Genomic DNA, 16,640 nt, shown 5'->3' with positions numbered 1-16,640 from the left:
TTGGTTACATATTGTAACCCAAGACAGATGGAAATTCCCACAGATTTCAGGAAGTATCTGTAGTGAAAGGCTAAGAACACACTGTATTCTGAAAACTTTTTCCATTAGATATGAACTTAGATGGAGAAAAAGTGTAGGCAGAAGGAAATAATTAAAAATTTTAAAAATGTTTATAGCCAGAATGGAGTGTACAAGTGAGGAAAAACATAAGTCTTGGTTGTTTTGGTTTGGGTTTTTTTGTATGTAAGAAGGAATAAAATGATGCTTGAACTAAACTTGAAACTTTCTGGGGAGAAAAGGATCTAAACTTAGAACAAAACCCAGATTTTTAAGAGATTAGCAGCAGTAGGTGCATGAAAATCATGTTTTTAGAAGTTGAATTTTAAACAGTTCTATAAAAATGTACCTAATTTGCTGCTTTAAAAGTGAAATTGTGGTAAAACTGGAAGTACAGAATTTTAACAGCTGACTGTTGGATAGGTATTTTAGCAAATAGATTGCTTGCTTAAAAAAAACAAACCAACTGTTTTCTTTCAGACTTACTCTTTTCCAAAATATTTTAGGTGGATTTAACCATGCTATCAGAAGAGTCGTCCCTTGTTCGTTTTGGTTATACAGCCTTAATGGACCAGCGGTGTAAAAGTGCTGAACAAGCCTTTTCACAATTGTTGAGCATTCTAAATCATTCAGAATTAAAGGTAAACTGAGAAGAATAATGTAGTTCGTTAGAGTAATCAAAATTTAAGCTTTCAATATTGTGTTTCTTCTGCCAAAATAGTCATTATTATTGAATTGGTGCCTATGATGTTAAGTACAATGCCAATCACTGAGAAGTATGACAAGGAGCTTACAAGTGAAAAACAGAATTAGAAAAAAGCAATAGTAGCATAGGATGTGTTTTTGTAATATTTAGCGTACACGTGCATTTCTAGACGTAATCTTAAAAATATTTACCAAAATATTGTTCTTTAGAGGATAATATAATATATTCATATCAAACATTTTATAAGAAACTACTGTCTGTTTTCACTTAACCTTTATTCATAATGATTTAGGGTAAAAAGACTTTATATTCTTCAGGTCAGATAACTCTTTGATGGCGAATACTGTGAAATGTTGAGTATGTATATCTAGCCAATCAGCCACTGGTCCATTGGACATCCTAGATTTCTTTAAATTATTGTACTTTAGTATTAAGCTTTGTGTGACTGTGTGTACATGTGTTGCTGTGTTTCAAGCTCCCATTTTAGTAAGGGCTGTTACAGTGCCAACAAGAACTCTGTCCAAGCAAGGAATGCACCAATCTGTCTGGAGTTGTGACCTAGTTTATAGGGAAGAAAAAGATTGAGAAATAGGGGGTTTTTTTAATTAAAAAAAGAAAAAAATCTGACCGTGAAAATAGCAGAGATACATTGCACTGCATGAAGTCATAGAATGACAGCATGATTTGGGTTGTAAGGGACCTTAAAGATCATCCAGTTCCACCCCCCTGCCATGGGCAGGGACACCTCCCACCAGCCCAGGTTGCTCAAAGCCCCATCCAGCCTGGCCTTGGACACTGCCGGGGAGGGGCCATCCACAGCTTCTCTGGGCAACCTGTTCCAGTGTCTCATCAGCCTTACAGTAAAAAAATCTGAATCTACCCTCTTTTGGTTTGAAACCACTACGCGTTGTCCTATCACTACAATCCCTGATAAAGAGTCCCTCCTTTCCTATAGTTCCCCTTCAGGTACTGGAAGGCCACTGTAAGGTCTCCCTGGAGCCTTCACTCCTCCAGGCTGAACAGCCCCAACTCTTTCAGCCTGTCCTTGTAAGGGAGGTGCTCCAGGTCCTCCTCTGGACCTGCTCCAACAGTTCCATCTCTTTCTTGTCTTGGAGACTCCAGAGCGGGATGGAGTACTGCAGGTGATGTCTCACAAGAGCGGAGTAGAGGGGCAGAATCACGTCCCTTGACCTGCTCGCCACACTTCTTGATGCAGCCCAGGATGCGATTTGACCTTTTGGTCGGTGAGCACACGTTGTGGGCTCATGCTCAATTTTTCATCCACCAACACCCGCAAGTCCTTCTCTGCAGGGCTGCTCTCAATCCATCTACTCATCCCCAAGCCTGTATTGGTGCTTGGGATTGCCCCGACCCGTGTGCAGGACCTTGCACTAGGCCTGGTTGAACTTCAAAAGGTTTGCACAGGGCTACTTGTCAAGCCTGTGCAGGTCTCTCTGGATGGCATCCCTTCCCTCATGCTTGTCAGCCGCACCACACAGCTCAGTGTTGTTGGCCAACTTGCTGAGTCAACATAGTAAGCTCTGTAGTTACAGCATTTCTAAAAGCAGGTGTTCCAGGATGTATTGCTTGGAAATATATAGGAATGCCAAATGATTAACAGTAAAGGTGCAGTTAACCTCCTTATTTATGCTAATTCTAACATAAATCTGGGTAGAAGCTGTGATAACAAGGATAGAAAAAGTTTCATAGCTCTTTTGTAGTGAAGATCTTCACAGTAGACAGTAATGTTACAAAGTATTTTTGTACATGCTGCTACTATAATTTGACTCTTTTTGCAGCAACCGAATTTTCGTATTAATTATGTTGTAATCATCTACGGACATGCCACTGCTCTCCTTGGAATAGGACTACCTGAGGTATGACATCGGGCTGCTATATTGCTTTTATTCAAAATTCTAGTTCAGGTGGTTGGCCATCCATTTTTGGAAGGAAAGATTTGTCACGTTTTAGAATTGTACAGTATAATATACAGGACTAGATCTTTAATGTTTTTTGGCCAAATTAAGCTACCAAATAAAATTTCTTTTTAAGCTTTCAAATCAGATTCTTAAGTATTAATATGAAGTACGGACAATTATTTGTTGTCTACTTTGTTGTAATGTGCTTATGTGCTGGTTTTTCTAGCTCAAATATTTTATTTCTAAAACAAGAGAAGGAGAATGCTTTTCACACTGTAAAACACTGAAACAGGAGTGTGGGTTGTTTAGGGGTTTTTTTTTTAGGTTTCTTTGTGGTTTTTTTTCCCTGCAGTTTGAAAGTATTCAGTGTCTTACAGTTAATTTGAAATCATTGGGGTGTTTGTAGCTCTGCGAGCTCAGTAATTTAATTTTATTATTTCACAGAGAGCCCATATTTACAGAATAAGTTTCTTCTTTTTATAAAAGGGAAGCCTTTGTGTGTGATCATAAGTTTGCTTAATTCATTTTACTGTTCAAAAGACTGATGAAAGAGTAGGGCATACTGACCCACTCTACTGGAGCAAAAAAAGAGGGAAAAGTAAAAAGTTTCTGGACAATTGTCACGTATTTTTGTTACAAATTTATTTTGAAGGCATTGACAAAGGCTGAAAAGGAGTTTAGGAAAATAATTGAAGAGTACCCAGAAGAAAGACTTGGTTGTTTAGCATACTATGGAATTGGAAAAGTATACCTCAGACAAAACAGGTTGGTATAATATAAAGCTTCGTTATTTGATACAAAAAAATACTTTCATTTGAGAAATGTTACATAGATTTTTTTTTTTTTAAATTATTCTTTGTTAATCACTGAATTCATACACCAGACTGATTTATTACAAATTTGAATTTGTTACTGCTAAGGCTGTAGTGGAAACTGCTGAGTCGAGTGGTCTCTAGGGCACGGGGATATGACCGACGAGCACACCCCTGCACTGAGGGAGAGCTCACAGGAGAACAGCAAAAAAAATGATGATCTCAGGAAAAAATGTATTGTAAAGAGACCTTAACTTATCTCAACACGAGGGAGGCTGGAGGGTAACCTTGGGTTTAGATAAGGCAGCTGCACCAGTGAGGCACTGAGCTGCCTGAGGCAGAGAGAAGAATGTCTTCCTGGGCTAGCCAGCCAGCACCGGGAGAGGGGGGAGTACGTGCATGGCTCAGCCGAACATAAAGTGCGGAAACTGGACAACTAATAAACTTCAGAATAAGGCACTTGAGCTGGCTTCAACTTGCATATTCCTGACAGTGTTTCTTCCCAGTGTCCTGATGGTAAGCAGATAGAGACTGGTAATGGGAATCACGTTTTGTATTGATTCAAGTGTGCATTGCAATTGCTTTGTTATACTTATGTTGGGATTTCAGTGTGTGAGGGTATTGCTCTGTTTAATCAAGATGCCCTGCAATGCCTGTGGCAGGTTGACCTTGACTGGCTGCCAGACCCTCATCCATCTGCACTCCTACTCCCCCTCCTCAACAGGAGAGAGGGGAGAAAATAAGATTACAAAGCCTGGAGGATGAGATAAAAACCTGGAGATCACCTGCTAATTACAGTCAGACTCAACTTGGGGAAAAATAATTTAATTTATTGTCTGTTAAAATAGAGTTGGATGGTGAGAAACAAAGTAAAAAAACTAAACCCACCTTTCCTAACCCCTCTTTAACCCAGCCTCGACTTCACTCCCTCATTCCTGACTCCTCTGCCGGCTCCTCTCCCAAGGTGCCCAGAGGGACAGGGAATGTGGGTTGTGATCAGTCTGTAACAGCTCCTCTCTGCTGCTCCTTCCTCCACGCACTCCTCCCCTGTGGCAACATGGGGCCTCTCCACAAGCCGCAGTTCCTTCTGGGGCATGTCCACCTGTGCAACACCTACTTCTCTACTCCTCCTTACCTTGGCAATTGAAGGGCTTTCTCTCAATCTTTTTTTCCTTACTGCTCACAGCCATGCAGTATGTTTTTCCCTTTCTTACCCTGAGGTGCTACCATCTTGCCTGAGGGTCTCCACTGTGACCCTCGTTGGGTTTACTGAAGCCAAGTGGAACTGGGGCAGCTCTGGCCTCTCTTCACAGGGGCTGCCTCTGCAGCACTGGTCCCTACTTCCCTGCCCAACCTTGCCATGTAAACCTCATGCAGTGTTTGATATTAAACATTAAATCTGCCTTGTTTAGAATATTGAAAGCACGTGATAAGAGAGTGTTGGACACAGAGAGCATTTCTTTTTCCCATGGCCACACCGTAGCCAGGTGCAGTCTGAGGCCTGAGAATTGTTTGTATCTCAGTCCCATGGATGTGACTTGTGTTTGCTTTGACAATTTTGACCTGTGGTGAGACTGTGTGTGTCTGTCCCAAAGAGCTCTGTACACTCCCCCCCCGCCCCACAGTGCGGTTGGCCATCCAGACTGCTCCATGCAGAGCAGCTGCCATGCATAGCACTGCCTCAACTCATATAAAACATTAAGTACTGGTAGCAGAGTCCTGTGCTGCCTCCTCCCTGGCTGATCAGGGTTGAACGTCACTCATGAACATACACATGCCCCTCACTCTTTGTACTGACAAGCAAACCCACATTCATGGGTCCTTTGAATTACCAGCACAGGCTCTGTCTGCCTTGTAGCCATGTCTGGACTCTGGGCCCTTTACTTAGGCTGGATTACTGACTGTCATGGATTAGGGCTGGGCTGACCACTAGACAAATGACAGATGCTCTATATTAAGCCCTTTTTTTTAAAGAGAAGGGGAATAAGGGAGAGAGACTTAAGAATTGGAAGACTAAACTAGCTTTAATGAAACAATAGTACTAATAAGAAAAGAATAAAATACACATATGAAACCAGTATCAAAATTCCCCCGATGCATCACCACTGCTGCTGCAGGGCAGACACCGGGCACTGGAGAAGTGCCAAGGTGGACTCAGCAGCAGGTGGGAACTGGATTCAGAAACTCACAGATTGGGATCAAAGGCAGAAAAACAGATGAAATCCTCCTGGATTTCCAGCCATAGAAGAAGAGGGCTTGACTGTTGTGATCCCTTGGGTTTATGCTGGATAAGATGTATATGGAATAGAATACTTTTGTGGGTCAGGTTTGAGTTACCTCTGCTGTGTCCTCCTCCCTGCACGTGCAACCTTTTGGTTATCGCCCTTTTACTTTATAGCACCCCAACATGGGACACAAGACTTAGCAGTGACCTTGGTTTCTGTGGGAGCAAGTAGAAAAAAGAGCCTTTCTGCATACCAGTCCTTGGCAGTAACTATAAACATCAGACGTTATCACTTCTAGTAGCTGACACTGTCTGCAAAAACATGCTGTTAACTTCAGAAAGCACAATGTCTTAAAAGAGACTTAACTGGAAAGTAAAATCCCTTAGCAGAAGTCAGTTCTATCTCAGTCCAACACACTAGCTCACACTGTGAGTCTTTTATACTGAGGAGTCCTTAAACAGATAATGGACCAGGTGCTCTTTCATTCCCCATACTCTTGCAGCTGCCGTTATTTTTCCTTGGGTCATAAATTAATCATGAAAGTTTTACAGGCCACGTAGAATTAAGTCATATATAATCTGAACATGTTGTACCTCTTTAAAACTTCAGGTTTTCAGATGCACTTAGTCAGTTCATGAAATCACAAACAATGATTAATCGTGAGATTGTACCTGGAGTGTTAACTTGGCCTACAACATCTCAGGTCATTGAAGAGACACGAACAGAGAATTTACAGGTATGTTAAAAAAAAATAAAGGGGGGGAGAGGGTCATAAAAACCTGTTCTGTCAAATGGCCTTTGTAAAAGTAAAAAAGTGATCATCTTCCTCCCTGCCTCCCCATTGTTAAAGCCGAAGAAAGATGGGGGTGAAAGGAAGCCGATGCAAGTGCTCATATTTAGAGCATTGTCAGCCCCAAGGCCTGGTCTTTTTAGAGCAGAACTTTTCTTGTGACAAGAAATGTGAACTTGAGAAGCATCTTTTTTACAGCAGAAGGGCAGGGGCTCTGTGTCAGGCTCTATGTCTGGGTATTTCTATGTAATAATATAGTTCTAGTCTAGCTTCATGTTGTCAAATTTTAAGTAGATGTGAATACTATACATAACTGTAATGCTAGAGAAACTGGTTAATAATCTGAATTTAAAAATGTAAAGTTGAAAATTGCAGCGCTATACTTGGTGCTCTTGGTACTGTATTTAAAACCAAATAGGAGAGTTTGGCCATGTAGTTTGTGGTTGGTGCAGTGTGGTAAAATTCCCTGTTTGCCTTGAAAAATCTTAACTTGTGTTTCTGATGCGACATGTTTCTTTCTTAGACTGAACAGCTTTTTTAATTATTATTACTGTTGTTGTTTCTTTTAAACTGTAATTGAGCTGCTGTTATTTGTGGAAGGTTCCTGGATAAACCATGCCATGAGGAGCAAGACATGTGAGCTCCTCTTCATGGAGGTAGTCTGACGCAGTAGAACTTGCTAGGTTATTCAGTGTATGAACTTGGTTGTGCTATACCAACCTCTTTTTTTTTCTGGTGAGAGCAGCAGGAAAAAAAAACCAGGTTGGTATAGCACAACCAAGTTCATACACTGAATAACTGCTGTTACCTAAAGAGAAATTGCCCTAAAGATTTCTCATAGACCCCCAGCTGACACTACAGTAGTCTGGCCACAGTAATACGTCAGTGGTCTGGGACTTTGGGAGAGCATAATGCAAGTATCTGAAAGGCTGTGAAGTGCTCACCAGTGCTTTTTTAATCTGAGTTCAGTGCCAGCCCTGTGGGACGTGAACTGAGTTTATATAAAGTCACTGTAGTGTCTTCACTGCAGATGCCGTCCTGGGAGATCTCACTGGCTCCAGTGCAGGGCCAGGTCTGAGCCTGGGAATATACTTGAACCTGTAACCCAGCTCTGAGGTGAGGCACTCCTGAAATGTTGGGAAATAGCAGAAATGAGCAGACACTCCATTTTCATCCTGTTATCTGAATAATCTGGCTTATGTTTTTGGCAATGGAAAATTAAGTGTATTCTCATGCATTTGGAATTGGTCAACATTGGTCCAAGATAAACCTGCATGCAGGGAAGCTGTGAGTACTTAGCTGATAGCAGTTCAAACGAGCTTTTGTATATTTTGCCATAAAAGGACAACCTTCCATAGCTTTGACTAGAAAAGAGTTGTTCTTTTGGTGTTAGTTCTCTGCTGTTCAAAAAGAGATGAGTGTTTCACTGCAGAGTTTCCCAGAAGGGTGTAAGTAATACTGAATCTTTTCCTGGTTTATGTGCAATTTATCTTCCGTCATTTTGTGTTTCTCAGTTGATTTTAAAGAACTGTATTGAGGAATGCAAGTTCCCTCCAGAACCAGATGCAATTTGTCGCTATCATCAATGTCATGGCCACTCCAAAATCCAAATATATTTTACGGATCCAGACTTCAAGGTAAATTTTTAGCTTAAAAGGTGATTGAGAAATAAAAATCCATGTTTATATGTTTTCTGCTCTTTCTCATATTAAAGATCTATCTGGAACACATCAAAGTTGTACACCATTTCCTGGTTTTCTGTTTTCTTTTTGTTTTGTAAAGATATTAAATTTGTACTTTTTTCTTAATATTAGGGTTTTCTACGTATTACTTGCTGTCAGCAATGTAGAGTGGAGTTTCATATCAACTGTTGGAAAAAGTTGAAAACAGCAAACTACAGTGATAAAAATGATAAAGTAAGAGCTTCTTTTTCTTTTACTCAAGTTTGTAGCATTCCCGTGGTTTATGTAAGTGCAGTGCTGCAGCCTGATGTTCCACCCACATGACAATGGCAAGAGGAGAGACAGGGAAGAGGAGTCTCTTGCTAAGTTGTCTGACATGCAAGCGTGGGTAAAACTTGCTGGTGTCTGCAGAAGAAAAGCCTATGAGAAGGCTTAGTATACTGAGCCTATTTATCTTGCATCTTTAATGCCCTTCCACATGAAGTTTTATTCCTTCTACAGTCTTGCTGTTGAAGGAACAGTCTGACGTTGAGCATGTCTACAGTAATTTTACAAAATCTAGTATCAGCAGCTAGTATAAAATAAAGGGAACTCCCGGCAGGAGGATATCCGTAAACGAATATTCTCAAAGTTGACTCTTGAACGTGAAGTTGGAGGAAGAGGGCCTTTGCTATAGCTTTGAGAATAACAGGAATATGCCACAGAACTAGGATTTTTTTTTATTTGTAGTCCTTGCCAAGTTAGCTGTCACTTTTATGTTCCTCATCCAATCAGAGCTTAGGACTGTGCTAGCTTTAATTACTTTGGTCATCTCAAATTAAGAAACTGTAATCTGTCCAAGAATATAAATTTTGTATGAATTTAAATGTCTTTGTTCTGTGTATCATTTTCTTTTACAGGATTTTCTTCAAGAACTGTGTTTCACTCCTGATTGTACAGGCCTTATTTCAAAAATAGTTATTTTCAATTCTTCTGGTCTGGTAAAATGTGAAGTAAGTAACTATTTATATAAAATATGAAAATAAACTTTACAATATTTACTCTGTTGAAGGAAATAAAAGTGAAGATGACTATATAACTGCAAACTCTTAAGTAATATGCTCCCTTAACTACCGAATCGGAGCATTATTTAGGAATATTATTTACCTATTCCCTTCTTACCTGTTCTTCTAGTGGAACAGGAATTACCTTGTGCTGTTGGTTAGAATTTTCATGAATGGAAACTGGAGTGTCGTTTCATCTTCAACTTGAGTGCTGTGAAAAGAACTGTTAGTTGAACTCAGAGCTACTCTTGCTAAATGACCTAATTACACTGAAAGAGTGCTCTTAACCTCTACAGAGCCCCAGAGCAGTATTGGTCTGTGAGAAGGAAAAATAAAGAAAAAAAATTTATGCAGATTGCTTCTTGCGCACTGATAAAGCAAAACAGCCTCCAGTTCTTCCTGACTGTCTTTTCTGCAGATAAAGATGTGTTGCTATATACCGCATTGTAGTAGTAGAAGATAATTTTAGGTAGACCTTCACGAGGCTTATGTAGGCTGCATTATCTCAGCTGTAGTATTACTTTTGATGCTTTGGGGAGCGGTAAATGTCCCTGGACTTTAATATCAGCAGTGTTATGTTGCTGTTATCCCAAATTTAATTAATATGATGTCACTTATTTTGGTAGTTTGAACAAAAAATCACAAAACCCAAGGAACCATCAAGACCCATTATTAAACAGAAAAGTTCAAGGTAAGCTCTCTACTGTTCAAAACTAACTTGAATCAATTTATGCCTTTTTAAGAATTGCTAAAACATCACAAATACTGTGGGAAGCTATTCATGGCCTTTGCCTCCGACACATTAAGAAGTCTGGTAAAATAACTTGCAGTGCAATTATAAAAGCATGTAAATTCACTTGTAAAACATGATACAGAGCTGCAGATTTATAAAGTGAGCACAGGACAGCATTAACTGATATTGTTGAATATACAGTATTGCTAACTCTAGGGACCATACAGTTCTTTAAAAACAGCATTTTCATTATGGTCACAGGAAATGGTTTTCGAATATACAGCGTATATGAGTCGATGCAAATCTGATTTTCCACACCTCTGTAGTGAGGAATTATTTATCCATTGCACCATTGACTTCCCTGTAATTTGAACCAGTAGTTCTTGGAATATGAATTGCAGCAGTCATTGTTAATTCTTTATACTTGAAACCTAATTTCATCATGAAATCTGTGGGCAGGGAAGTAATAAGTTTTCATAAACTGTGATTTGGAGGTTGTGTGTAGAACTTGAGGACTGTTTCTTTACTTTTGCTCTCCATACATCTCTTCTGTTTATGCCGATACTCGATAGTTGGAATGCTAAAAGAATGGGTGTCCGATATTCTTATTAATGGAATGAGTGTCTGAATTACACGTGCAGTGAAAATCGAGTGTGTCTAGATTAGACTATCACTAATTTCAGTCTGAGATTGCAAACATCGTTCTATTCCTTCCCCTTGCTAGAGGGAAGAAGCTCAGCAAGAATTTTAGCTGGATGGGAGAGGTATTGCTGTGTGGCATAAATTCAACACCACTGTTCCACAGCACTTTGCTACCTAACCAACTTTGTGTGAATGTTAAGAAAGCGTAAATAAAACCAACATAGAATGATGCTATTTTGGTCGTTGATGCGTGTATCTTTGACATAACTGCATTTACACTTTTTGATCAAGTAAGGTTATTAAGGATGAGGAATCATACTGAGAGGATGAATAAAATTTATCTTTCAAAGTTAAGGAAATGCAAATGCTAACATATTGTTTAAAATACTGAGTTACAAATGAAGAAAAAAAACCTAGTAGTATTTCAGTTAATCCTAATGCAGATATCATTAATGGGAGAAAAAAATTGTGTCTTGAGGATGTCCTTACACTTGCTTGAGCTTTATGAAAATTTTATGAAATTTTATGGTCTCCTACTTTCTAAATGAAAGCTAGCTTTATTATATTTTTACTTTCTAGCATAATATTTTATACTAGAATGGAGCTTATAGGTATTGTAAGACATGGAAAATAACTTAAATGTGCCTGACTCCTTTGACAGCTTATCTAATGTTAGGCTCACTGTTCAATTGCTTTTTTTCAGTGTTAGGAAGTTAAAAATGAAACAAGAAAAAAAATTACGAAGGAAGCATGCACGAGAAGAAGCACGGAATTGTGCTAAAAAGAAAACAGAAGAAAACCGGATGGGAAATGAGCCATCTCGGCACAGTGATCACAGTGGTATGTGGGAGTATGGGTTATTGTCCTAAGTTAGCACGAGGTACGGTAAATAGCATTTTAAATGTTCTAAGTGAAATTATAGCAGAGTACTAATATTGAATATAAACCCTCCCTTAAAGATTTGCAGTTTTACTTAAGATTACTTTCAATTCAGTTCTGCTTTTAATTTCTAAATAACTGTAAGAGGTAGTGTATGGTTGAGTTCCTTGTAGAAAACCTTTATTCTTGCTTCATTTGTTCATGAAGAAGCTGCCCAGAGAGGGCAAAGGCTTGAAATCCAAGTTAACCCCTTTTAAATAGATTTGAGAAAATGCTTTATACCCAACAGGTTACAACACTGCTACAGAAAAAAAAATAGCTGCATCTCAGATGAAGAAAAACAATGTTCTAATGGCAGAAACTGCTGTGACTTGAAGTATATATTTCAGAGGATTCAGAAAAACAACGTATTTTGGCCTCTAAGCATGCAGCTGGTTAATGCTTCAACTTCTGTGTTCCCCTTATGTTGATGTGTAGTGGTCTGTATTTCAGAGGTGTGAACTTCCACTTTATTTTGTATTAGGGCAAACTACATTGCAGACAAAAATGGGTGATTTTTTTCCTTTTTTCTTAGTTTTTGTTTGTATATTAACTAAAATAGTGCTCACATTAATTTCCTTGCAGAATTTCCTATTAAATACTTTTCAGGTACTTTTTCATCCCATGCATGGCATACTAGAGTTCTCCAGAACCCTGTTGCCTGTTCAGTTGCATATCCTGGCCTCTTTAGAATGCTCTGAGGTGCTCATCTTTTATTTTTTTAGAACAGTACTTTGTGTGACCTACTGTAGGTGATCCTGCTCTGGCAGGGGGGTTGGACTAGATGATCTTTTCGAGGTCCCTTCCAACCCCTGACATTCTGTGATTCTGTGTGATACTTTGATAAATAGTTGGGACCACTGATGCAGGAATATGTCAGCACGAAGCAACTTGAACACAGTTCATCAAAAATCTGTGTTGGTGTTGACCAGCCTTTTTAACGTAACCCGATATAATTCCATAGTAAAATTGAAGTCTTGAAGTCATGCATGTCTTTGGATATAAGCTAGCTATCAGCTTGGTTTTGCTTGGGGAAATTTCATGAAGAAATCTTTCAAAAGAGCATCTCTCAAGCTGTCTGAGAGGTTGAGATGCCAAGTTCAGAGGAGAACTAAATCACAGAAGGGTTTTTTGTTTTGTTTTATTAGCAGCCATAGCTACCTCTGTCTAGCAAGTCTGCTTGTAAATTGGAAAGCACTTGTTTGTTTGCACACTTGCAAGATACAGAGATTTTTAGTGCAGGCTCCTGCAGGATAAGATCAGGCATGGTTTATGCCTGTAGAGTTCAGTGAATCTGTTAGTGTGCTTGGAACAGTTTGTTACAAGGCTTCATTATTCCAGGTGCACTATGTAGTGCTTTGATTTTAAAAATGTACTTTTCAGACCTACATCCTTTTGACTATGGCTGTGGTCAGCTAAGCCCTGAAAGTGATGTTCTCTAATTCTGTGGTCTTGAAGAAAAACGAAAGTTGAAGGCTGGCCTGAGCCAGCTGTCTTTTTCCCTCTTGTTCCACAAAGAACCAGTGGCAGGGTCAGGGCAAAGGTTTGCTACAAGGTGTGTGCTCAGGCATCCGGAAGCGTGCCTTTGCGCTGAGAACTGCTGCTTGGGGGAATTATGTCTGCGTCAGAGCAGACATGCAACCCACACAAATAAAGCTCTATAGACAATTGTTGGAAGCTACTGTTGTTTGCAGGTAATTATTTTGTAAAAAAATTCTAACTTTTTGAAGCCTAGTTAAAATGCTAAGGTTTGTTTCTTTGTGTAAACCAAAGTTAAAGTTGTGTCAAATTCATAATAATGTTAAAGCTCGTTTAAATGGAAAGCTATGTATTTTGTACTTTTCAGTTGTGATAAAACAAATAATTAAAAACACCACTTAATCCAAATTATCTGTACTTTAAGGTTGATGGTTTTAATTTAAATCATTTTAATGAAATCTTATTTCAGTTGTTTGTTTGTTTTTTAAATCCCATTATAGGTTATGTTCAGGATTTATACGCTGGTGATAGAGTCCTGCAGCATATCAGTCGAAACGCTGAGCGAATAAAAACAGCTGTTCACGATGCTTCCAAACTATTAAAAGAATTACTTTCGTGGTTTGTAATCCGTGAGGAAGATTACGTGTCATATTCCAAGCCTAGCTGCACATCACATGAAGTGATGGAGCAGCTCATCAGTTACTTAAATCAGGAAAAAAACAGAGTGAAAACAAGGAGTTTTATCCACGTGCTGAGTGAGCTGGAGGAAGTGGATCCCAAATTACACAAGTGGCTGAAACATCTTAACAACTTGGGTAGGCTATATGTTTGCCTAATAGCACGAAACCTTACCCTGTCATAGTAGTTCAGTTTGCAGATGAAAAGATACCCTTCCTATTTTCCAGTCTTGCTTTCTTAACTTTAAATGGTGAAGTTGTCCCCTTTTTTATTGACTTGGTGAAAGTGTGAGCGTCTCTGCAAGGGAGATGTTCTACTGTGGGCGAGGCCTTCTCTGTGTAGGAAAGAGAAAACTGGACAAATTTACTTGTTACTGTCTTTAAATTCCAGAATAGGCTTAAATGATAATAATTGTATAAATAATTTGTTTCTGGAAAGTAAATCACGGTGGGGTTTTTGTCATAAAAGTTTAGCTGACTGTGTAACTTGGAAGTAATTTAACTTGGTGCCGTTTGGTAGTGTGGCTGTGCTGTGTAGTTTCCTACTGAAGTTAGAATTGGATGAAGGTAGAAGTTTGTTTTGCATAAGATGCCAAAACCATGGACAAGATTTGGGTTCTTAATTTGTTCTGTTACATCCATGTCTTTTATAGAATTTACGTAGATTTATTATACAAATAATAATTAGGTGTCAGCTAAGACTGAAATTTATATAAAATCCATTTATCGTTTTTGTTTGTGTTTTCAGGATACAAAAGGTTTTACATAATCTGTTTCAGTTGCTGTATATTTAGTTTCTAGGACAAACTCTTGAAGGAGGAATATCACAACTGTAAGCACTGGAATTCTGAAGCTCGAATGAAATGTTGGGTTTTTTCATCTCTTTTAGGTCTGACAGCTACCAAGAACTTTCTCCTTCAATATGGACAATTTTTAAAAGAACTTGACCTTTCTATTTTAACCACACTCTGGAATGAGAAGTATGGTAGTAAGTTTGATTATGTGACAACTAGTTTTGAAGACAAAGAAATTCGTGATTATTTCTTAAAACCACCCCTAGAGAAAACCCGTTGTTTTATATGGCTGTTAGAAGACAACAGAGAAAATTTTCCATTTCTTCATCAAGCTTTAGATGAATTCTTCGATAAAATGGGTAAGCATGCAAAGCTCATCATTCTTCCAAGCCTTGTGTTTTGTCTGGTTTTACACCACATCCGATGGACTCTGTAAAAGGCTGAAAGCTCAGCAAACAGCTGCCTCGTGGTGTGGGCTCTTCTGGGTTCAGCGCTTAAAGGGAAATATGGCCTCAAAATGCAGCCTCACGCCACCCCTTGTTTAGGTAACATCGTGCCGTTTTGTTCCATGTGCCACAACCAGCATGGGAGTTTACCTTTGTACCAATGAAAATAAGTATTTATCTTTCTGTGTAAGGGCAAAGATTCTGCCTGCCCCTGCAGCCTTTGAGATGCTGGGGTGGTATTTGGTAAGCGATAATAATTGTTGTAATTTCATAGCTCACAGTTAAAAGATACATGAAACGTTACTATTTCTGCTTATAAATGTGACTTTGTTATCCTTTCAATAGATGACCCTACTATTATATTAAAGAAGAAGGGAAATGAAAATATATCGGTAAGTGTACTTGGTGTCTATTTGGTATAAGCTCACAAAGAAGTATGTGTTTGGTGTTTTCAAAATACGTAAATGTCAATAGAGATGTGCTTCTCTTGGTTTATTTTACATCGTCATCCTTCAGACCTGATTAAAGATTTGCTCATTTGTTTTACCTCCCTTCTGCCCCTTTTATTTAAAGCATTTGAAGACTATGTACCATTTTCTGTAGACTTCCATCAGTAAAATACTTGTTGGGTTTTCTTTGAATTTAAAGCACAAACCGGCAGGATACCTTTGAGATTAGGAAGTCATAGTGACAGTGGGTGAGGGTACAGTGATGGGCTGTATCGCCTCCTTCAGACAGGGGAAAATAAGGCCGATAAGGTGCATGGGAATGGCATTTACATATCACTTGATAACGGCAGTTTGATGTTAAAATAGACTTAGTATATTACTGTTAGTAGTAATGTTAATCTCGAATCACAGTCCTATTAAAAAGTGAAGGTGCATTTTAATTCCTTCATCTTTCTGTATCTTTGAAAGTTGAAGTGACCAGAACACGAAACTGTGTGGTGTGGGATGTTACAGCTCTTTAAGCATGTAATTTGAGCTGTAAGTAACGAGTGAGCATCTGAAATACTAAAATGATAGATTATTCTGTTTTTAAAAATCAGTCTTCTCTAATGATAAAAACAAACAGAATGGAGTGAGAATTCTAATACGAAACTTTTAAAAATTTATATACGGGCTTTGGAAATGCATCTTAATTTTCTTCTAATGAAAAAGACAGTGACTTTTTTTTGTTTCAGACTGATGGTATTAAAGTTAAAAATAAAAACAGGAAGAAAAATGCAAAAGACTCAAAGGTCAGTAACTTTTTAGCTGCTTACTACAAATAGGTTTTCTAGAATTGCTGGCATTCAGATGTACAGAGGCTGTTTTCTTAAATACCTTGTGGGGACTCGTCTTTGAAGTAGTTTCTCCTGAAGTAGAATAATGCTGTTAAGACTCAATTGATACAGTTTTGTTTTGCTAAAATATGAGTTTTTAAGTATAAAAGGTATTTTTAAGCTTGAGGAAAAAAGTTATATACAATTAACTTGGCTCTGACTGGATACTGATACCTTTAGTTTATGGGAATGACTGGTTTGATCTTAATTTACTGTATCGGAAAATGTGAATACGGTGCACTGACTGTGCTATGGAATTTGTACTTTATTCCGTGTTTTATTTTGCCCTGATAAATAGCAGACTTGGAGGACAATTTGCTGGTCGTTCTGAGAAAGAAAACTGTGTCCATACACCTCCTGAAATACATTTGTAATTGTCTTTAACTGTCTTTT

The 16,640-nt window shown here is 38.6% G+C and overlaps 1 protein-coding gene across 1 annotated transcript in view; it reads left to right on the top strand.

Moving 5' to 3' along the window:
* Positions 1-563: 563 nt before the first annotated feature.
* Positions 564-16,640, top strand: part of TTC3 (tetratricopeptide repeat domain 3) — a gene marked incomplete at its 5' end in the record, with an annotated part of 32,646 nt that continues 16,569 nt past the window's right edge. The window contains 13 exons of the mRNA XM_009866115.1: positions 564-698; positions 2,563-2,640; positions 3,335-3,447; positions 6,329-6,455; positions 8,024-8,146; positions 8,324-8,425; positions 9,091-9,183; positions 9,861-9,925; positions 11,313-11,449; positions 13,507-13,821; positions 14,573-14,836; positions 15,269-15,315; positions 16,107-16,163. Coding sequence (XP_009864417.1) covers positions 564-698; positions 2,563-2,640; positions 3,335-3,447; positions 6,329-6,455; positions 8,024-8,146; positions 8,324-8,425; positions 9,091-9,183; positions 9,861-9,925; positions 11,313-11,449; positions 13,507-13,821; positions 14,573-14,836; positions 15,269-15,315; positions 16,107-16,163 — 1,656 coding nt within the window. The remainder of the gene's footprint in view (positions 699-2,562; positions 2,641-3,334; positions 3,448-6,328; positions 6,456-8,023; positions 8,147-8,323; positions 8,426-9,090; positions 9,184-9,860; positions 9,926-11,312; positions 11,450-13,506; positions 13,822-14,572; positions 14,837-15,268; positions 15,316-16,106; positions 16,164-16,640) is intronic.

Source organism: Apaloderma vittatum, unplaced genomic scaffold (assembly GCF_000703405.1).
Source record: "Apaloderma vittatum isolate BGI_N311 unplaced genomic scaffold, ASM70340v1 scaffold2253, whole genome shotgun sequence".
NCBI lineage: Eukaryota > Metazoa > Chordata > Aves > Trogoniformes > Trogonidae > Apaloderma > Apaloderma vittatum.
The sequence above is the reverse complement of the archived record's forward strand: the minus strand, read 5'-3'. Positions and strand labels throughout refer to the sequence as shown.